Source organism: Meles meles, chromosome 18 (assembly GCF_922984935.1).
Source record: "Meles meles chromosome 18, mMelMel3.1 paternal haplotype, whole genome shotgun sequence".
Taxonomy (NCBI): domain Eukaryota; kingdom Metazoa; phylum Chordata; class Mammalia; order Carnivora; family Mustelidae; genus Meles; species Meles meles.
The window spans coordinates 5,094,262-5,116,944 of record NC_060083.1 but is presented as its reverse complement, the minus strand read 5'-3'; the positions used below and the strand labels follow the sequence as shown (position 1 = coordinate 5,116,944).

The following is a 22,683-nucleotide window of genomic DNA, read 5'->3' as shown; positions in this document are numbered from 1 at the left end:
TGAGATGGGTGTGGTGGGAGGATGACATGTTAACAGTTCTGAGCCCTGTCCATCTGAGGTAATCAGTCAGCGCTGATCTAACAGGGAGGAAGATGCATCGTCTTTCCTTTGTTTCAGGTGTTTTGACCATGAACGCTCTTCACTTTTAATGTCCTAAGAGTTCTGTTGATGACACAGCTAGGGGAGGGTGGGAGACCAGGGGAAAGAAGTAAAGGAGGCAGGAGTGTAAGGTGTAATTCTGTACATTTGTGTTAGTGGACTCATTTGCCATCGCAGGTGCGTAGGTTGTGGCCAGCAGAGAAAGGGATACTTCCAAGTGTCACTTGACAGCCAACAGTCATAGTGACTTCAGTGAAATCTCCAGTTTCCAATTCTTTTTAATGTTTTCTCTGTGGTTTTCCAGAAAGATAATGTCATCATCCATAAATAATGTTGCCTCTTACTTAATTTTCTTGTCTTACTCCATTGGCCAGCATTTCTCCAATAGTGTTAAATAACAGTGGTGGGAGTGGGCCTTGCCCTTTTTCCTGATTTGACCAAGACTGCTCTGCCTTTTTCAGAAAATACCACCTGTTCCTCTTTAACTAAATTGTTTTTTTAATCCTAAATAGAAATTGCTTTATTTAATGTTCATCCTATTAATGTGGTAGGTGAACAGTGGTGTTCACCTGCTAATATGATGAATTATATTAGGATGAATTCGTATTAACAGGTGACCTAATCTTGAACCACGGGACACCGTTTTCTGAGGGTAAAGTGTAGAAGACAGGTCACGTCTGGTCATCTCTCTCCTGGCCGGGAAGGGCATGACCAATAGATCGCGTACACCCATTCTCTCTTCCCTGCAGAGATAGAGTTCAACATCACGGGGAATTACGGGAGTCCCGTACACGTGAACCACAATGCCAACTACAGCTCAATGCCTTCCCCAGACATGGACCCTGCGGACCGGCGCCAGCCCGAGCAGGCCCGCCGGCCCCTCAGCGTCGCCACGGATAATATGATGCTGGAGTTTTACAAAAAGGATGGGTATGAACCAGTGTCCCTTTGTCAGCGTTGGGGGGCCAGAGGGGGGAGGGGTGGGGGGTTAACACCAGCCCGGATTGCTGGGATTAGGCTGCACTCTGGAGCAGCGGTATAGGCGATTTGTAGCAACTAAGCTGTTGCCTCCTCCTTCGTGTTGGCTCTGGACTGTTTGACTGAGTCCCTTGGCTTGCTTCCCTGGCTCTAGGGGCAGAGGTAAGTGCAGCCTTCTGAGCCGATGGCTGTCATCCGTACTGATTACTTTTCACCAGAAGGAAAAAAAAAGTTGATCAACAAAGGGAATTTAAAGAAATACATGAACACTTTATTTTCACTCAAAATGTATGAACATATGTCATTCGTCAAATCCCACATGGTTTTCACCAATGACGGCCCTGCTCCTTCCCGTTCTTGAGCAACGCTGGGGCGTTAGCCTGCCCGTGAACCATAGCTGAACATTTGACCTTCAGAACGTGTCAGGTTCAGTCTCTCTGAAACAGAGAGCAGACCTAACCTTGAAGCAACCTGAATGTAAAATTCCTGTAAGTGTGTAAGACTTCTGCTCATCTCCTATGACTGATATCTGTAGTTCCTATGATGTAGTCGCCATGAGACTTGTAAAGGCATTCAGCCTAATTCGTGTGGGTATGACTCTCTCGACCCTCCTGTTCACATCCGTTTATATGACGTGTAACTGCATACCGGAGTCCCGAAACAAACAAAATGGGCTTCAACAGGTTTCGTAATGAGCACAGCTGATTGGCGGGGAGCACCAGCCAGGGCAGTCAAAGTGTGTGCATCGAGAGCTCCCCAGAAGCTCAGGGCGTCAGCGGCTGCGTCTTGCAGAAGGAACTGGCATTGCAGTGTTGGCTCCAGCAAGTCCGTCGTGCAAAGAATTAAAAATCGCTGCTGGGACACAGAATTCAGCGGCTGCTCTTTCAGAATGGACCAGGACCAGAAAGCCCTGAATGGGAATCACAGAGATTCGGACAGATGCCTTCTGCCTCCCTGACCCATGTCAAGGCAGCCAGAAAGATCGGCTTGCTTGTAAGGTGTATGACTTAAAGGGCTTCAGAGAGAAGGTTGAAAACCAAAAATTGTAGGGGTGCATCTTAACTGTTCACCCCTCTTGGTTTCTGAGTGGAGGTTGGCCCTGGGGACCTGGACCTGTCCTGGGAGGATGGATCCCGCTTGTCTCGTTACGCCACAGAGACCCTTGCTGTGCATGGGGCGGGGTGGGGGAGGGGAGCACTGTGCTGTTGGTTATGCTCCGCTAATGAGGAAAGAAACACTAGAAATTCCTAGATATCGGAGAGAGTAAGGGGGAAATTCCTTCAATCTTGTTTTGAAGATTTATTAGAGAGAGACTGGGGGCAGGAGCAGAGGGAGAGAGAATCCCGAAGCAGACTCCCCACTGAGTGCAGAGTCCAAGGGCTCGATCCCATGACCCTCCCTGAGATCATGACCTGAGCCGAAATCAAGAGTCAGACGCTTAACTGACTGAGCCACCCAGGTGCCCCCTCCTTAGGTTTTTAAAAAACAGCATGCTTAGAGTCTGATCTTTGCATGGTGAGAGAGAGAGATCCAGATAGAGAGAGGAGTACTTGTTAGCAAGTCCCTCAGATTTTGTTTTTAACCACAGTTTAAGCAACCCTGTTCCTTTGAGAAATATGTCCAGCCAAGAAGATACCCCGGAGGATGAATTCTGGTCCCAGCTGGGTTTTGAAGAACCGCTTTGGTCCTAGTGTTTCTGCACCCAAGGTGCGCTGCTCTGTCCTTTTCCTGCCAGACCCTGTCAGATGCCCAGCATCCTGTGAAGAGCAATCCAGAAGCCACCTACAGGAGAGATACCGCTGTGGAATCTTGGGGCAGTCGAGTCTGCTGGCCCCCAGAGTACGCAGGCAGAGGCAAAAAACTTGAATGATGTTTTTTTTTTTAAGCGGACTCCATGCCAGCCGTGGAGACCAGCGCAGGACTTGAACTCACAATCCTGAGATTAAGACCTGGGCTGAGATCAAGAGTCGGACGCTTAAAAGACTGAGCCACCTAGATGCCCCTTGAATGATGATTTGTTAAGCAATTGCCTCCTCTCTCCGTCATTCAAGAACTTTGTAAATGATTTGCCCGTTCCGCACACTGTTCTGATTTAAAGCCAGAACCGCCACTATCTACTTGAAGGGCATAGGGGCTGCACTGCTTGAATTACTCTTGCAAGCTAAGTGGATATAGTTTATGTATTTTAAAACTTGCATTGATCATTAAATGATGTGGAGGGCTTACTGGTATAGGGGCATCCTTGCTCCTTGTCTTGGGCACTGCCGAGGTGCTTTAAGGTACCGTGGGCTCGCAGATGATCAGTTTCTAACCAGCTTTCCCAGAAACAGAAACCTACAGTTGGAAGTGTTCTCAGGGGAGAAGACTGGCCATTTGCACCAGCGGAAGGCCCTTGTGCTATTTTAGCAATAGTAAGGGAATTCTCCACATTTATCCCATTTCAGAGCTCTTAAGATCTATGAGACACATTGTAAAGCCTTCAGACTACCCTCTTGAAACACTGACAAACTAAAGCCCACTTTATGAAAGCATTTTGGTCAAGTTAAAAAAAAAAACAATTTGTACATTGTTTTCCTGGCTGATGGCTTTTATATCCTAGATCTCATACAAAGTGGTTCACTCCCCACCCCCGCTCCAGGCTTTGTCCTGCTGCCTTTGATTAAGGATGACTCAGGAAAGGAATTTCTTCAGCAAAACCTGGAGGCAGATTTTAGAGCTCACATCCACCTTTCTCATTACTGTGATTGGCAGAATAATGCCTCCCTCCCAAAGCTAGCGGCAGGTCCTAAACCCTGGAACTTATAACAATTACCTTATTTGGGAAAAAGGTCTTTCCAGATGTGATTAAAAGAAGGACCATGAACTAAGGGGACCATTCGAGATTACTGGGGTGGCCCCTAATTACAGTCCCATATATTATAAAATTCAGACGGAGATTTGATATACACACGCAGAGAAGGAAAAATGTGAAGGCAGAACAGAGAGATTTAAGGATGTGGATGTGACTGCATGCCAAGGAACGGAAGCCGCCAGAGGCCAGAAGAGGCAAGAAACAGCTTCTCTCCTGGAGCCCCTGGAGGGAGCACAGCCCTCCTGCCATCTTGATTTCATCCCATTGCTGCTGATTTTGGCCTTCTGGCCTCCAGAATGGGGAGGGAATAGATTTCTGTCATTTACCAACTTTGTGGTGCTCGTTATAGCAGCCGCAGGACCTGATACCTCCCTCCATATGCCAGGAGCTTCGTGGTGAAAATGGCAGCGGGTGCTTGGTCCTTATCCCCATTGGGGGTCAGAATCTAACCGCACTCCCTTGGCTACGAGCTGGCCTCAGCCACTGACTGATCTACTGGAACGTGACAAAAGTGACTTGCTAGGACTTTGGAAGCTGGGTCAGACAGAGCCTTGTCGATTATGCCTGCGTCTCTTGAACACTCACTCTAAGAACACAGTAACCGTGCTGCGTGGGAGCCCAGGCAGCCCCTCGGAGAGAAGTTAAAGCCCCCGGCCTTCACCCCACTTACCAGCTTTGGGAGGGAATGGTCTCAGAGCCTTCCTCGCCAAGCCGAACCTTCTCAGCGAATGCTGTGCTTGGTACACAGCTGTGCCTGCCAGACTCTGCCAAGAGTGTGGATTTGTGACCCAGATAAATAATCTGCTTCGTTTCCAGGGTGGCTCGTTATGCAACAAAAGATAGAACAAGCTTTTTTTAAAAAGGCTGCTGTCCAGTGGCCCCAACCCCATTCTTTGAGGCTGCCTTAATTGGCCTGGGCTGGGATTCAGACACTGGTACTTTTTAAGTGTCCTGGCTGATTCTCATGGATCTCTAGGGTCAGGAAGCACTGAATCACAGAAACATTTTGCTGATCTGAATTTGGCAGCGATACAATTTTTAAAAAAAATTCAGAACTTTCCATCTGTGGCCCTCGGGTGTTGGTGTGAGGTACGGGCTGTCCTGATTGTGCCAACACTCTGAACCACAAAGTATTGATTAGGTCACCCTGTGCGCCCTTACAGTCTATGTAAGCTCCTACTTAGAAATTTGAGGGTACAGGTTACTGTGTATTTTTCATGCCTTGTTTGTATTGGCTTTTTGTTTTGTTTTATAAAATAGCAACATCTATTCCATGGATTCTTTGTCCCAATTAATACATGAAAATAACCTTGCAGATCCTTTTTATTTTTCTGACAACGGCAGATGCCAGGTCCCATCAAATAGTTTTTTGTGCGAGCCCTATTGCCTCCTGAAGAGTTGGCCAAGATGTCTGCATTCTCTTGCCCATCAGCCAGGAGGGACCCATAGTCCCTAAGCATTTGTCTGATGCCTCCCATCGGCCATGTCCCCGGCCGAGTCTCAACAAACTCAGCTGGGATCGTTGAGAGGGCTGCACCTAGAGGCGAGAAGAGAAATGATGTCACTGAGGGACCGTCCTTCCTCGTTCACATCTTCCTGATGGCTTTCTACTCCTCTCTGCCTCCACTCCCTGCCCACTGCAGCCGTAGACTTCAGAGACCTACTGGGACCAGCACTGCCTATCCCATACACACCGGTCTCCCTGCTGCCTGTTTGCTGCCTTCTCGCTCCTACCCATGCTCTCCACTCTCACCCTGCTGGCTGACATCTGTACCACCGTGCCGGCTCAGTCCTAGCCTCTGGAGTCCCAGCAGGAGGCATCTGCCCACAGAAATCCCAGTGGCCTTGGCTCTTTACAATCAGAAGCCTGATGCTCGTCCTCTTTCAAGTCTCCAAAGCTGACATGCCTGCCACCATTTTGTTTGTCACACAGCTGTCTGGTCCTCAGAGGAGCCCTACCAGACCCACTTGACTGCAGCCCCCAAACCTATGGCGATCTGTACACCAGAGCCACCGCTCTCCCGTAGAGCTCAGTTTGCTGTGTGACGCGTCCTCCGCCTGTGCTGGACACCTGCTCTGCGATGGGTCTTGTCCCACCCATCTGGACCTTCATCTCGAAGTCCAGCACTTTGGAACAGGCCCTTTAATTGAGAAGGTTCGGAAGCGATGTGAAAGGGGCTCTGTGGATGACTGGTCGCACTGTTGGTCATGTTGGGTTGGGAGGGGATGGAAACCTGAGGTCTGATGGACTCGGAAAACACATGATTCAACACGCGGAAACCAGCTCATGTAGCGTATGACTTCTTAGTCTTTAACACGTCGTCACGGTCACAAATCCTCGTAAGGTGGCTGTGGCTTCCTTTCCCAGATCTATTAAACCAGAAAGCCTGTGGTCTCATGACAACCAGAACTAGGCGTCCAAAGGCCTGTAATTGTGGATATTAGGGTGCTCTGCTGAGTCTGCGGGGGAGGATGGACAGCACACAGAGAACGTGACCCCGAAAGGCATGTCGCTGTGGATAGCTGGTGCAATGATTATTTCAGATAGAGCCTGAAGCTGTCCGAAGACGAGCTTACCTAGAAAGTCATCCTGGTTGCTAGTGGGAAATTTGACTCCTCTTTTGGGTTTGCATTGACCAAAGGGACCTTGTTAGAGGTATATTGTCGGCCCGGGGCCCCAGTGTCACCAGGATTTACGCGTTTGTGGGTGCTGAGATCGGGGCTGCAAAATGTAGCCAGCCTGTATTCGTACTGGGGAGGTAAAGAAGCTTTGTTGTTGCCTATTTAAGAAAGGAATTATCTATCCCCAGAGGAACTGGAAATTACTTTATTCTGGCCTTTCCCGGGTGAGTGTAGCCAAGGCTAGGTCTTAGGATTTTTAGGTTTCCTGTCGCTCACCATCTGGGGACCCCGCAGACCCCGGCCACTGCTTCCTGGCTCCCAAGTTTATCTTAAACATTCCCTGAGCTTACAAGTCTTCAATGGATGCTTGGGGACCTTCCTAAATTCCCCAGGCTCCTGCCGTCTGATGGCAGATGCATTTCTTTTCTCCTCTCTCCTGGCTGGCCTTTGCCAAATGGAACTGCTTTTTGGAACAGCCGTCAGAACGTTCCAGATCTCTCTAGACTTGAGTACTTCAAAATAGTGCATTAGTTAATACCTCTGGCTAGGATTATTCCTGACCAGGATTCAAAGGCCGTGTGGCAGATGTCTATCCTACAGAGGGGAGAAAAGGAAAAATCACCTGCCTGGTGCTTGACGATCCATTCCCTAGAACGGTTCACAGCAACTTCTGCTCTGGGATAAACACATTCTTTATGCAGATGCCTGATCTTCCATCTTTCAGATTTGGGCTTCTCTCTTCCCTCCCTCCCTCCTTCCACTGGTGCAGTCCTTTGTCTCTTAATTTTTAAGGTTCTGGATCTTAATGCTTTCTCCATGTGGCCTACCAGGTTACAGACTTTGCAATAAGAGTACGGCTTCATTTCTTACATCAGGGGAGACGTTTCTAGGTCTGACCTTTCTAGTCCCTATCTATGCACCTTGTGGGAGAGGGAGCCCCCACCCCAATGTGAAAGAGCCCTGTTATGAACCTGCAAAAGATGAACTTTGGGATCGGGCTCTCTTCCGAGTTCAATTCTGGCCACTTGACCTTGGGAAGTGACCCTCTGAATGCCTCCATTTCTTTAACTGCAAAACGAGGAACTAATGGCCTTGTTCTGTGCATTAAATAAAATCCTAATTAGGAAGCATTCAGAACAATGCTGTGGGATACCTCAGCTGTTTTGAGTACACGGACTAGGTTTTTGAGTGACATTATGTCATTTTTAAGATCACGACATGGCTGGGCATGCTTCTCCATGAGGCACTCTGCCCGACCCCTTCCTTTGCCGTCATGATAAGAACACCACAAATGTCTGTCTGTCCGTCTCCACCCCCACATGGGCAGTCAGGCTAATTCTGCAAGCACCGAATTCACCGAATTCCCCAGTACATACTGGACTGGCTGAGGACGTGGGCTGTTTCAGGAGGCTCCTTGGGATGTGGAAGGTCTTCTGTAGGGCAGAGGGTGGCCACTGTTTCCGCCTGACTCCTGCTTCCCGCCACATGTTTTATTTCCCAAAGAACCTTTCAGCCAAGATGACACCCTCCCGGTTCTTCTGTTCTTTCCTGCCCAGATGCCCTGGGCTGGGCGGTGAGACTTAAGGAAAGAAGAGGGTCTCCTCTTTATTTTTCTCCCTTACGCCCAGAGTTCTCCAAGGATGCTTTCCCGTCCTCTGAAACCCACACTGGCCCATCTCCCCAGATTCCTGGAAGACCCAGGAAGCTCTGTTCCTTGTTTGTTCCCCTTACATATACCAGAGAATTGCCCCTCTCCCCAGATCTTTGGAGTTTTGTTAGGAAGGGATGTCAGTCTCATGGCACATCCTGTAAAGCTGGGTGGCGTGACCCAGATGGGGTCTTTCCCAAAGTCTCCATCTCCCGCTGGCCTGATTGTACCGCATGCTTCTGTCCCCCTCCAGTCAGCTTGCTTTAGGCTTAGGTTCACTGTCTGTCTTTGTCCATGAGGATTAAAAAAAAAAAAAAAAAAATCTACCCTTGGTGCCTACAAGGACAGAGCCTCATTGTCAAGGCTACCACTTGTCGGCTTCTTAGCAGGTGCTTAGTAATTTGTACATACTGTTTTCCTCGTTCTTTACAACCCTGAGGTTGTACAGAGAACCATCAGAGGAAACAGGTGTTCGGTAACTCATCGCTATCACACAGTAATGAGAAAATCTGGGATTCAAACCCCAAATCCCTCCTTCCAGAGGGCGGCGCGCACTCCCCTGAAGCATCGGGGTGAGCAGAACCTAACCATCTAGCTACCAAGCCTTTATCTTCCCTTCACAAAGGTGCCCTGTGATTCTCTATGTTCTCCAGCTTGTCGACCCCATAAAATGTCATTGGCAAAACTAGACGGACTTCTTATGGGGCACACATTCTGTGTTTCCCCCTCACCCATCACCATGGCCTCTTGAGTGGCCATTTGGCTTCCTTCCCCAGGTGAGGGTCCGAGGGTGTGCTAAATGTACCTTGCCCCTCAGTCACTGTAAATTACCTTCACGGCAGGGCTGGAAGTGGGGTGGGAGGTATTAGCCTCTTTCTGTAGATGGAGAGAGAGCTCTGCCGAGTCAGTGGCTTAACTGGGTCTCAAGGCTTGGGTGGTTCCAGAACCTACTCCCCGATACAGTCTGTTAGGAAAGGTACAGAGTGTGTCCTTTGATGAGTTCCATAGAAATACGAGGTCCCAGCAGACTAGGAGGAGTTCAGCAGGGCGGATTGTGTGTCAGTAGGAATTGTTATTGGGTCCACCCCCCGCCCCATGCTCCTCGGTGATGAGCAGCTCAGGCTCTGAATTCCCTGCCCCCCTTGGCTCTTTGATCCTAAAAGACAGGAGTGAGAGACAGGCACCCCAGGGCCAAATGCAGGTACTCTGGTCCTGCCTCCTTGCTCCCACCTCCCACAGGACCCAGAAAAAGCCATAGGAGAGGCTTGCCCTGAGGTCCCCGGTGGGATTCTGGAACATACTCCTGCCTCCTTATTAATTTCCAAACCCTTTGCTTCTTAGAGCTTCTTCCCAGCCTCTGGCTTCTTGCTCTGCCCTGGATTCATCTCTAAAAGGGTCTGAAAACCAGTTCCTCTAAATTTTCTCCAGGAAGCAGTGGGCCATGGGAAATCGTTCCCATCCCGCCTGGCCTCAGTGACTTCTCATGGAGTCCATTGTGTTTGATTAATTACCCTTCCATTTCACCCCTCTCTTGGTAAACACAGTTTCTTGATTCTGGCTACTGTTGCTTCTTCCCAGGGAAACTTAGTATAACCTTTGGGTTATGTTCTCCCCTCTTTGAATAGCTTCTGCTCTGTGGCAGTGTACCAAGCCATTTTATAATTTTTGTCTTTGAGTTGGGTTTTATGTAGACATTCAGACATTTAAATATTCCATTTATTTATACCAATTTTGTTTTCTTTTTTTTTTAAGATTTTATTTATTTGACAGACAAGTAGGCAGAGAGGCAGGCAGAGACAGAGAAAGGAGAAAGCAGGATCCCCGCTGAGCAGAGAACCCGATGCGGGGCTTGATCCCAGGACCCTGGGATCATGACCTGAGCTGAAGGCAGAGGCTTTAACCCACTGAGCCACCCAGGCGCCCCACCAATTTTGTGTTCTGAAAGCAAATGTGCGTTGAGTCCCCCTGTCCCAGGAGCACTGCCTTTGTGACTGATTCACTCTGTAAAGATTTGCATTGCTTTTCCAAAGGTCTGTGAATGTTTGATGCACGCACACTAGGAAGGGGAGGTGCTGCCTCCCCTCAGAAAGGAATTTCAGCGGGGAGAGTGGAGATTGCATATGGCACAGCAGTCTCTGTGTAAAAGCAGGAGCGTGTGCTCAGCTTTTAGTTCTTGGTTGCTGAGTTTTGCCTTGGATACTTCCCAGGTCTTGCTCAGTCCATCCCCCATGCCCTAGCTGGTGCCTTGGCTTGGGAAACCAGATCAGCAGGGAGCCTGGTGTCTGAGCTTGCTGATGCTTGAAGATGCTGTTGGAAGTAGAAGGCACCCCCCCAGGAACCCTGATCCTGGAGCCCGTGCCTCCCTGGTGCTTCCCTCCCCAACCCCAAATGGAAAGGTCTTCCTAAGTGAAATAACATAGGATAAGGAAAATGGGGTGAGATTGACCTTGGCGCTTTTCATCCCGATAAATTCAGAAGCTCATAGTTGTGTCCCTTGCAGTCCCTTTTAAATGCAACCGGACTTTTCCCCCAAGTTTTGCCTGACCCCCAAGAGTGATTCTGGATGTCCTGTAGAAGGTGCTTATTTTTTGGTGGCGAGTCCTCAGATCCAATACAACTTGAGAACTAGTGGGTCTTGGAAAGAGACCCCGCCCCTGGAACTGCCCCCCCACCCCCCGCCCATCCCCAGGTGCCTCCTCAGAGCCATGCAAGGGAGGTGAGGAACAGTAACAATGACAGGACATGAAAAGCGTCAGGAGGCTGTCCCCATCCCGTGCCTTCTCAGCGTTGCTGCCATCTCTCTGCAGGCTGGACCCCATGGCTCGCATCCTTAAAGGACCCAAATCCTACCTGCTACAGCCAGTTTCCAAATTTGAGCCTTTTTTTCTTGGTTTGTTGAATCTCACTGCTGGTCTCTAAGGTAAATGCCCTTCTAAGTGGGCAGAGTTCACAGTGTACAAGCCCTTTGCCTCTGATGGGTGTGGGTCAGAGTAAGCACCCGATCACCCCCATACCCACACCCCACTGTGCCTGTCTGTACGCAGCAGACACAGGTGCTGGGAGGTTTCCCTCCTGCACGAATGTGTCTCCCTTGGTACTACAAACGTCCAATCTTGGTTTAGTCAGTGAGGATCTTGACTTCATACCATAGTACCAGTTAGCTTCTAGACCAGAGGAAAGAATGAACAGCCTTTTAAACCACTAACTGGGAAGCCAGCAGATGGCTAGTTCTACCGACTTTTACTCTCCCTTAGGACACCGGCTCCCTCCCCCACTCCTACCCCTACACACGCCAGTATCTGCTCTCAGCTTCTCTCTCAGTTGGAACAAAGGATAGGATCTTCATCCCTTCAAACAGAAGAGCCCCTTCAGAGAGGCCACCCGAACTGAATCCGTTTCATGGCACAGCAAAAGCCTCACTCTCAGCCCCTGACCTTGACAAGACAACCTGTGTGTCCAAAGGAAGGCATAGTTTTTTTGACACTAATATCTGTATGTTTCTGTCCCTGCAGCCTTAGGAAAATCCAAAGGTACGGTATCCTCCGGTAGCTACGAGGCCACGTTCAATCTCTGAGAACAAGCCATGCCTTTAGTGAGCTCTGCGAGAGGGTGAATGTGCCGTGTTTGGTTGCTTGGCCGACTTAGTAGAAGCGGGGTCTCCGTGGTTAAAACCGAATCACAGCCCGGAGGGACCATAGGCACGGTCAGCCCCTCACCTGCCGCATAGACCTGCGGGCGTGGCCTGCAGAGACTGTAGCTCGGCCAGGGTCCCCGGGCTAGTGCAGGAGTCCTGACTCGGGCCTGTGTCCTAGACCCCAAGTGACAAACAGGAGGACGGATGTCTAGATGTTTCCTGCTGGTCAGTGCCACCTTCTAGTGCGATGCTGCCCCTGCCGCTCCCCCCCAAGCCCCACCCTGCCCACCTCCATCTCCCACTTGGGGGAGGGAGTGAGCCCCAGAGGGGCTGCATTCTGCTCTGGGGCAAGCTTGGATTCCACACGCAGATCCTGAGGCCAGCTGGCTTTGGCAGAGGGTGGAAGCGGAGCCGCCGGTGTGCAGCCGGGCTCGGAGCAGCCTCGGGCGGGGCAGCGCCCCAGCCCGGCCTCGCTTCCCGGGCCCAGGAGGGTGCTAAGGCTGTGCGGCTGTTCTCCTGGCGGACGTGCTTGAATGTGTCCGCTGTGCGGGGGAGGGCGCCTGCTCCTGGGCACGCGTGGGTAAGCGGGTGTCTTTGTGTCCCTCGCCAGCATGGGCGTGAGGGTCATGGACACGTCCTGGGTGGCTCGAAGAGGCTCCTCGGCCGGCAGGAAGGCGTCCTGCGCCCCGCCCTCCACGCAGCCCCCCGCGCCGCCAGCCGAGCTTGCTGCGCCTCTGCCGTCGCCCCTCCCGGAGCAGCCCCCGGACGGCCCCGCAGCGCCCTCACTGTCGCCCTCGGGCTTGGGCCTCCAGCCCGGGGCCGAGCGGACCAGGTAAGCGGGGTCAGGCCAGCCCAGGCGCGTTCGGGGCGGGGGCGGGCTGGCTGCGCCCTCTCTGTCACCTCCCTGTTCCCGAGCCTTTGTGTTTGGCTTTCTGCATCCTGCTGGCACGCAGCGAGTGATTCCCAGCTCTCCCCCACCCCAGCGCGTCAGATGGAGCCCCGGCTTCCCAAGAATAGCATCCTGCGGGGGGCGTGCAAGGTGGCAGCTCGAGAAAGCCGAGAAAGCCGTGAGAGCGCTAAGTTGCCAACTCCGGTCTCCCCTTCCTTTTCTGCTGTAATGACTTCCCGATTCTGAAACGTGGGGTTGTAGTCGTTCTCCCTTTCTCTCCTCTCTACCTTTAGATGCAGAGGAGCCCTTTCCCCATCTGCCTACCTGGGTGCAAATCAGGGAAGGAGTGGAGGTCATGTGGTCACTCGGGCGGGGCCTGGGCACCTGTGTGGTGTGATGCCCGGTTGTGTTTCCGTTTGTTCCAGGGCAGAAGTGAGGGAGCTCCTGGCGCTCATAGTTCAGTGAATGTTTATGGGGGACTGAGTCCATCCAGAGAGAAAACGCGGGACCTGTGCCCTTAAGGCAGTTCCTGTCACCATGTGCAGAATCAGGGCACATGGCCATTCGGGTCCCAGCGGAGAGGGTGTAGTCTGGCCCTTCCTTGACAGGGGGTTCCTGGAAGGGGAAAAGGCCCAGGACTACTTCGCTGGGTGCTTCTGTCCTGAAACAGCTGAGAAGCTGGAAAGGTCTTTCAAATGAGAGGCCACTGTGTGTCTGTTAGTTGGGACACAGCATTTCCCCCCAGGGCTCCTGCCAAAAATATGTTGGAGGTTTTGGGAAGCTGAACCTTTTCGTCCAATCTTTTAAGATTCATTGATTGATTTTAGAGAGAGAAAGCACAGGAGGGAGAGAGAATCTTCAGCAGACTCCGCACTGTGGAGCCCAAAGCAGGGCTCTGGCTCACGACCTAAGTCCAAACCAAGAGTCGGATGCTTAATAGCACCCCATCACCCGATCTTTACCTGCACGTCCACGCAAATACCAGCTTCCTACATGAAGGGGCTGCAGGGTCGTTGCTGGTTTTTTTTTCCTTTAATGAGTAGGAGGTATTTTCCCCATGAAATGGGAAAGTGACAAAAGAAAAATGGGAGTGGGCAGCTGGCAGCGGGTCGTTGTTGATGGCTCCAGCTCAGGGCTCGAGGACAAGGGCCCTGGCTCTGCACTCGCTGGGCTTCAGGTCCCCTCGAGAGAGAGAGAGGCAGGTGCGGGAGGGCAAGTTCAGCGAAGATGTAGAGGACGATCGCTGTGGACCAGGGAGGCTGACGAGGAGGAAGTGAGCAAGTCGAAGTGCCGCACGGGTTCCCTTCTGGCGCTCTTCTCGGCTTCGTCCTGATTTCCCGTCTGAGGGCTGACTCTCAGTGCTCAATGCTATTTGACCTATAAAAGCTATTTTTAGAAAACGCCCCTCCAAGATGGATTTCCCCGGTATTTCCAGAATCTCAAAGATGCGTGGTGACCCTGAGAGTCACCTCTGGGCCGGGAGCACCACCCATGGGTTCAGAGTATTTGAGAGCTCATTGCCTTTGCTCATACTGTCCCTTTTTGGGGGGCACCCAGCCCTGAGACGTTCCCTTGGGTGCCCATGTTCTACCATTCTTTTTCTCCGCCCATATGGATTCTTCCCAGTACAAATGCATGTTCCGTTGCTTTGGGTTTTTTTTTTTTTTTTTTTTTTCTGTTTTCTGGACATTCGCAGCCCGACTGGTGTTTCCTCCAGTTGCTGGATTCCTGTCTGCCCGTCCCCAGGGTGGCAGGCCCTCCTCCCTCTGGCTTGCTCCCCAGCACCCCCTCCCCCGAACTGGCGGCTCTCTCCAGCCAGGCGCAGCCTCTGCCTCCTGCTCCCCCGCTTGGCATTGACTCTGTCCCCGAGCGCTGCTTCCTGCCCCTTTGCACCCCAGCTCGCTGTGTCACGTGTCCCCAGAAGTAACCTGTCCTTGAATGTGTCCTTGCCAAGCCACCTCCATCTAGTGCTCCTTAGTAACTGCCCCCCCCTCAGCTGCACCCATGCTGGGGGGGAGGGGGCAGCGAGGCCAAGTAGGTAAATAGCGGTTTCTGTGGTGGGGGGGGGTGCATCAGGTGGGCGGGAAGGGAAGGGCCAGCTGCTTGGTCCCTAGATTCCCTGGGGGCAGAAGACGCTGGTCTCCCATGAGAAGCCAGTTTTGTTGCTTGCTTGCTGTGGGCTTTCTTTCTTTCTTTTCTTTTTTTTTTTTTTTTTAAGATTTTATTTATTTATTTGACAGACAGAGAGATCACAAGTGGGCAGAGAGAGAGAGAGAGGAGGAAGCAGGCTCCCAGCAGAGCCGAGAACCCGATGTGGGGCTCGATCCCAGGACCCTGAGATGATGACCTGAGCCGAAGGCAGAGGCTTTAACCCACTGAGCCACCCAGGCGGGGGCTTTCTTTTTAAGGTTTTAACTACCTGCTGATGGTGGCAGAGGAGGAGGCAAGCGTAGATCGATATTTGGCTGTAATGCCTGGTGCCTGGTGGCTTCGAGCCTGAAGAGGAATGAAAGGTCCCCCCACCCCCAGGCTGTTTTTCATTAAACAGAGAAAGATGTCGCTCTTCCAGCCCCTCGGGATGAAATGGCTTCAGTGGTGAGGGTGGGGGGAGGGATGACCCAGGTGTGGTTTGAAGCTCACCCTGAGAAGGAGAGAGTGTACCTCAGTCTTGAACTTGACGTTGCCTTAATGCCTTCAGGTAGGGGAAAGCTAGCTACACTTTGCACTTTGCTGTTCCAGCCCTGGTTCCCGCCTCCCAGTCCTGCTGGCCATAACCCGCTAGGACGGGGTGGCAGATGTCTAGCTCTTTCATATTTGGGGCCTCTAGGAAAATTTAGGGAACAAATATGCTCTGCTTGTTTCTGTGGGAAAGAGGTAGCTATTAGGTCCCGAGCCCCATGCCTGATCCCCGAGGGCAGGAGGGTCCAGGCGGTTGCTGACGAGGGTGACAGGTAGCTTTCATTCTGCTTCACTGGGGCTGCCTGGAGCCTAAGTAAGTGGGAGAAAGAGCCCTTGGAGGGGCTCAGGGCAGAGGGACCTCCGGAGCTCGATTAGGAACGTCTGCCATGGGAGGGGCGTCGGGGGATGGCGGGGAGTGACGAGCTCCATTTCTTTGCTGTCCCAGTTCTCTGGCTGGAGTAGGCTCTCTGTGAACATGTGCTCTATCTTTAGGACAATGCCTGGCAGAGAGGCAGCTGTGGAGGATGAATCCCCTTTGAGACGTGGTGACCTGGGGTGTCCCTTTCTCAATTCAGAGGACTCCAGAAGCCTTCCCTGCCATGGGCCCTGACTCCCCTAAGCCTGGGGTTGGGGCTTGGGGGGAGCTGGGACTTGAACTGGCCATATGTGGGAGCACAGTGAGGGGCCTGTGTTCACCATCCCACTTGCTGGGACTGATACCCAGGCTGGACCCACTGCTCGGGCCCTGGTATGGAGGTCAGGGAATTCAGCTGAGAGCCGTGGCCCCACAACACAGAGTGGGGGCGCTCGTGGGCTCCTGGCAGACAAAGGGCAGAGGCATGGAGAGGTAGGAGCAGAACACAGGTCCCAGAGCCCAAGAAGGAACAGTCCCCTCTCCCGGAGCATCCCTGAAGGGCATGGGGCAGACGGAGGGTTGGGCCGGCAGAGCTCGTGGGATTGCGGCCCACAGGCTGGTGTTATACCTGCCTGAGTCTAGGGGGTTTTTTTTTGTCTCGTGTGCTTCTGTTCCAGCACTGCGAAGAGCAAGGAGCTTTCTCCGGGATCCGGGCAGAAAGGAAGTCCAGGCTCCAGCCAGGGGACACCTGGTGCAGGGACACAGCCAGGGCCACAAGCAGGCCCCAGCCCCAGCCAGCCACCCCCAGACCAGAGCCCACACACTCTCCGGAAAGGTACATCACTGCGACCCTTTGCTCGGCTCTCCGGTTGGGAACAGTTGTCATGATGCCTGGACACTCCTTTCCCTCGCTTAGCATGGACGTTGAGAGACTGTGTGACTTCGTGAAGAATCCCTGGGCTGGCCATTAGGGCTCTGGAGAGTTAACTGACTCCGAGAGGGCCCGCTTTGTCTTTACTCCTTATGTCACTCGTTTGAACAGCGGGCTCAGTCAGGGGCTCTGCGGGGGCCTGTGTCCCAGACCCCGAGACCTCTCTGTACACAGCATTATCCACAACGACACGTGCCTTTCACGGATCTTGACGGGCCCTACCCCCACCTCTTAAGAAGCTGTCTGGGGTCTTGTGCAGGAGCCCCACGCCCCGAGCTGGGGACTGGCACGGCTGCCTACCCCTGGGATTGTTTCTAGAAGGTGACACGGAGCAGGGAATTGGGATTGTCGCTACAGGAGTCCCGGCCTTCAGTGTTTCTGGAAGCCTGAGAATCTCTGCCCTGACCCGGAAGTCCCCCAACCCAGAATCTGCCACGGAACCCACCCTAAGGCCTGGTTACTGTCTCTGAAATGACCCTCCCAGAGCTAGAGACATGCTCTGTGGCGACATTTCATAAACGGGGGGCTGCACAGACCGTGCACTTAAACTCCTTTGTCTGTTTTCTCCTTACATTCTTCCTTAGCAACGTCTCCAACTTAAAGTGGCACTTTGTTAAACTTGTTCTCGGGTGAGCCTTTCCAGCTTCCCAGTGTGGCTTTGACCCCAGGCTTCACGGAATAGGGTGGCTCGCCTTGTGCCCCTGAGCCTCCGCAACAGGTCCCTGCTGGGCTCCCTGGCTCTGGGCTGCGGTGGCAGGTGCCAGGCCCTTCCCTATGGTCTCAGTTCCCTGTCACACCCTGCACAGCCTACGGGTATGTTGCGAGCCCCTCCCATGTGCAGAGCCCTGTGCTGGGCCCCGAGAGTGCAGAGCAATAGGCAGAAAGGCAGACATGGGCGCATGGTTCAAGGGAACCATGGAGAGATGCGGGGACTCCCTTCCAGACCCAGGAGCTGGGGCACCATGGTGGCCGTGGGACTTCAGCATCCCGGCGCCCTCGTCCAGCAGCAGCGGGTCGCCCTTGTGGTCCAGACACACTTTCCTGTCCATCTTTGTGTGCTAAAGCCTTTACGCCTCCCTCCAGCCCCGAGAGGTAGGGTGACGCCTAAGCCACAGTGTCCGATGGGGTCAGGCCTCTGGTTCCAGGCCCGCCAACCTGATGCTGCCGGTGGCAGGTCAGAAGGTAAGCAGGGAGTGCGGCCTGGAATGACCCCGCTCCCTCCCCCTAGGGGTGGTCTGCAGCTCAGGGTGCTCCTGAGAGAGGCACACCTTTCTCTTCCACCGCCGCCCTCATGCCTGCTCAGCTGTTTTGTTTTTAAGGTTTCTCAGTCTTGTCACACCGTGTCTCCAGTTTTATGTCCTGGCCTAGTCCTGTTGCCACCAAGGAGGGCTAAATATCCTCTCAAACATGGTACCATCCCCTGCTCCTCCCCTCCTCGGGCTCATGCAGAAGGCCTGTTGGAGCCTCTGCGCCTGGGGCCCCGCTGGATGCCCTCCCGTGAGCAAGCAGCCCCCTCTGGGAGCTCCCAGAGCAGGGGCCCGGAGAGGCTGCTCCGTCCTTGGGTTAGATTGCCGAGAAGAGCTGGTAGAACGGGTCATGGGTCTGGAAGGCTCTTCCATGCCGATGCTGTGTAAGTGCCACAACCGCGTGGAGAATCGGCGGTCCTTCCTCTCCTGGAGCAGGGGTCTAGACGGACTGTCAGGGCACGGGGTGGTTAAGGCGAGGGAGGGAGCCGAAGCCACGCTGGAGAGACTGCGTCCTTGTCTTGTTGGTGCTATCCACTGACAGAGCCTGGGGAGCTCGCGCCATCATTAGAATAGACTTTGTTCCACGGGGTGGCGGAACGGAGCTGGGAGAGGAGAGCGCCCGAGGCCTCCTCGAGCACCTAGAAGACGGATTCTTCTGGACTTGGCGCCGTGCATGGCAGCCCTCGGCTTAGTCGTCCCGTGTTAGCAATCGCTGTCTCTAAACGTTTGCCTGTGGACAGGATCATTCTTACCAGTTCGTTGTCAGTGAATCAGTGAAAGGCATCAAGTGTTTGCCGTCACGTAGCAGGATCAAGTAAACAGAAGGGGGGGGGCAGAACGAAGAGGGGGCGGACGCGGTCCATCTCTCAGCACAGTCCATGCCCAGAGGGCACGAGTCTCGAAGGAAAACTCGGGGCGGGCAGGTACCCAAGATTCAGAGGAAGGACGGGGCGGGTGGGGAGATGGAGGAGTCGCCGGGGACCCCGGCTGTCTGTGGCTCTCGCGGGACCCTGGGGCAGCATGGGCAGGTCAACCCGCAGTCAGTTTCCTGTCCTGCCACATTCCAGTGAGTCGCCAAGTGAGCGCTTGTCGTCCCTCTTGGACCCTGTGTCACCCGCTCCCCCTTCCTCCGTGTGCCCTGATACCATGCGGAAGTGAAGAGAGGACACTGGGCAGCCAGCCGCGGCCCGTGCACGGGAAATTTGTTCTCCGCCCTGGCGAGGGCTGTGTAGATCATGGCAGCAGTCCAGGGAGGAGGAGGAGAGATGAGTGAACAGATGGGGAGACATGAAAGCTTGGAGTTTGAGGCGAATTTTTAAAAACCCCATTGGTTGCTCGCGGGGTGGCTAGCGCAGGGAGCCTGCAGCGAGGGGGCGGCAGGTGGTGGGGAGGGGCAGTGGCCGCGCTCACAGGCCTTGGGGACGGCCAGCTTCCTTTCCTGACCTAGTGTGTACGCCTGTGTTTTCTCTTTCAGTTTCCAAGAAGCTGGCTCCAATTCCACCCAAGGTCCCCTTCGGCCAGCCCGGGGCTGTGACCGAGCAGTCCGCCGGCCAGCCGTCCCCACTCAGCCTGTCCCCCACCCCGCCGAGCACCCCCTCACCCTACGGACTGAGTTACCCCCAGGGGTACTCCCTGGCCTCCGGCCAGCTCTCCCCAGCGGCGGCAGCCCCTCCCCTGGCCTCCCCTGCGGGCTTCCCGAGCACTGCAGCCAAATCCCGGCCCACCCCCAAGCCCCGACAGAGACCCACCCTGCCGCCCCCTCAGCCTCCCACAGTCAGCCTGCCAGCCCCGAGTCCGCAGTCCACGGAGCACCCCGTGCTGGACGGCATGGCCCCCGGGGAGAGCATGTCGACAGGTAACCAAGCCGCGACGCCGCCACAGTTTTCCACGAACCTCAGCGGGGTGTGCCCAGTGGCGGGATCCCTGGTGCCACTGCCCATTAGCACGTCTGTCTGCCCCGAGGTGGCCATGCTGGTGCCACGTGTGGCTTCTCTGACTGTCTTGGGAGCGCCCCCCACCACACGTGAGGCTGGTGGACAGCAGCCCCGGGATCCAGACTGTCCTGCAGAAGGGCTTCTAATGGGGGTTTCTCCCAGGGGAATGCCCATCAGCGCGGGGCTCTGTTTCTGTTCCCCACCTGGGGGTTGAGCACTGAGTACTTGGAGGTGGTGCTCGGTGCTTCGGGAGAGGCTGGGGGCTGGCTTGTGACTGCAGACCAGCCGGCATCTAAGCGGCGTGATACATTGGTGGCTCTCCTGGGGTAGAGTCCTGATGTCTACAAAGGTACAGACCCTTATCTTGAGAACAGAGGCTAAGAACCAAAGACATTTTCTCCTGTGAATGGAGTAAGCCTTATTAGAAACGTGCATTTCCAGCAATCTTTAGAGAAGGGTCAGTTCCAGGAAAGACACTGGTCCCCCTGGTTCTTTGAGGAGCTTCTTGGACAAGCCCACCACTAAATTTAGTCTTGTATTAAGTTTAAAAAATGGGAGATGGAGCTATTTGCCCCCCACCCCCCCCAAAAAATATAGAGTGTGAAGTCACACACACCACACTGAGTGAAACTGTTCACTAGTGGAAGAAAAAGGATGTTTTTTGCAACGTCTCCCCAGATACTCTGACCACGCGACAGGAGAGACTCGGGGCTTGTGTGTGGTGACCACTAGAGCTCGGCTAGCATTTTCCTCGTTCAGGGAGGCAGGCAAGGCATTGGCCTGTGTGCTGGCATGGGGCAGGCCGGGCCGCGTGTCCCCAGGTGGCAGAGCCTGGCCATGTCTGTCCAGGGCCGTCGTGACTAGCCGGTAAGGCAGCACTCACGCCCCAGATAGCGTAACACACAGATGCTCCCTTACACACACATTACACGATTACCGGATTCCTACACGTGCATACAACCACACACACAGGTACACATCACTACACACGTACCGCACACGTGCACACGCCCAAACACACCCGTCCACGTGCTTCGAAGGGCCAGCCGTGTGGTCCTAGGTCGTCGGTTCCCTGGGATTTCTGACGGAGATCGTACTTCCCCCGTGTTTTTGTCCAAGAGTGAGGTTCCCCCCTCGATCAGATGGGAGGTGAGTGAGCCTGTGGAGTTCGGCTCCCGGCACCCACGGCGGGTCTCGTCCGACTGGCGTGCTTAGGATGGGTCAGGAGCTCTACCTGTCGTGGGGGGCGGGCAGCCTCGGGTGGTTCGGCTGCTCTGCTTTTGGATGGGACTCGTGTCCCACTACAGCTGCTGACTTCTGCCCCGAGGCTTATCAAATATTAAGGAAATTCCTGCCCAGAAGTCGACGGCACCACTCCCTGCTGGTAGTCGGTGGTGGCCATGCTCTCTTCCACGTGAGCCCCCGCGGGAGGGGGCACGGTGACAGCAGGAGCTCAGGGTCGCCCCGAGTCACCCCGAGGGGCCGCTCCTGCCCACACACCAGTCCCCCCACCAGGGCCCCCACTTCTCCAGCCACCCCAGGGAAGGGCTGCCGGGGAGCGTGGATGCAGGAAGCATCGGACAGAGGGTGTCACCGGAGAGGAACAGAAAAGTGGGAACACCACGGGAGTTGAAACGGGGGGCCCGAAGTGAGTGCCCCGCCTTCCTCTGGGCTCTTCCAGAAGGGCTGACCTTGGGTGCTAACAGCACTCCGGCCCCCACACTGTGGTGCGTCCGTCGTGTTCTCTGGCAGCAGGCTGTCCTTCTGTCCGTCCGCACGGGGCTCGGCCGGTGCAGCATCTGACGCTTTGGTCCCCCCCCCCCCCCCCCCGACTGTGATACTCGGTGTAGTTGATTGTCACGTTCTCGTTTCATCGTGTTTATTCCTTTCTCCGAATCCTGTCGTTGTGTTCCCGCAGCTGTGTGACATGAGGGCCGCGGTTGTGGATACGTGTGAGGGGGATTTCAGGGTAAGCGGCCCCAGCTCGCCAGGCCCCGGCGCCCCCTCGGCTCTGCATGTGGCTCGGACCTCCCCGCGCATGGCAGCTCTGCTCCATGCCTCGCCCCAGCCTCGGGGGAGCACTCCGGTCCATGAGCTGCTCTGGCTTTTGGGGATCACTGGCCGCCTTGGCTCCGGCTGGCTTCGCGCTAGGAGATGGGGAGGAAGGCCGCAAGCAGGCTTCGCAGGCTCTCCCCTCCTCTGGCTCTCGGGCACCCGGGTCAGCCCCACCATCCCTCTCTCTTCGGCCTAGTACCACAGGGCTCCCAGGTCTGTTCTTCCTGGGGCGTGTCTGTCTGTGGGTTGCCCGCTGCAGACTTTGGAGCCAGGTGCCTCACTCGCTGCATACGCCTTGGCTTAGAGAAGTGTCTCCAGGAGGGTCCCGCCCGGCCCAGGGGACACGGCCTCCACTGCGGTGTCAGGGGCGGGTTCCCTGCGGCTGTGAGGTCGTCCTGGCCGACCCCCACTTTCCGAAGTGGGCTCGAACTTGTCTTCCTCGGGTCTGAACAGCGGGCTAGTCCTGAAGAATCCACAGTGGTAGGATTCAGTCCTCTGAGTTTATTCCCCCAGGGCCTAGGGCCGGCTGCCTCCTCTCTCAGTATTGGGGGAGCATTTATACTGAGTTCTGCCTGCTTTCCTCTGGCCACAGGGAGCCGATGTTCAAAATTAAAACCAAGGGACAAGCAGGAGAGAAGCCGGAGGGAATCAGGTGTTCTTATCACAGTCTGGGGCGGCCAGAGTAAACCGGGGGAGGACCCCTTCCCCCCAGTTCCCACCCTCCAGAGCCTCCACAAAAGCCGCTAAACCTTTGGTCCTGT

At 54.4% G+C, this 22,683-nt stretch overlaps 1 protein-coding gene across 4 annotated transcripts in view; it reads left to right on the top strand.

Moving 5' to 3' along the window:
* The window catches only part of ARHGAP44 (Rho GTPase activating protein 44), a 166,655-nt gene that overhangs the window by 141,181 nt on the left and 2,791 nt on the right, over positions 1-22,683 (top strand). The window contains exons 16-21 of one of the 4 annotated variants that reach the window (XM_045984175.1): positions 849-1,029; positions 11,711-11,728; positions 12,443-12,664; positions 16,433-16,590; positions 19,408-19,788; positions 21,786-21,836. In XM_045984175.1, the coding sequence (XP_045840131.1) occupies positions 849-1,029; positions 11,711-11,728; positions 12,443-12,664; positions 16,433-16,590; positions 19,408-19,788; positions 21,786-21,793 (968 nt within the window). In that variant the 3' untranslated portion in view covers positions 21,794-21,836. The remainder of the gene's footprint in view (positions 1-848; positions 1,030-11,710; positions 11,729-12,442; positions 12,665-16,432; positions 16,591-19,407; positions 19,789-21,785; positions 21,837-22,683) is intronic. The other 3 variants (XM_045984173.1, XM_045984174.1, XM_045984176.1) reach the window with 3 other exon arrangements.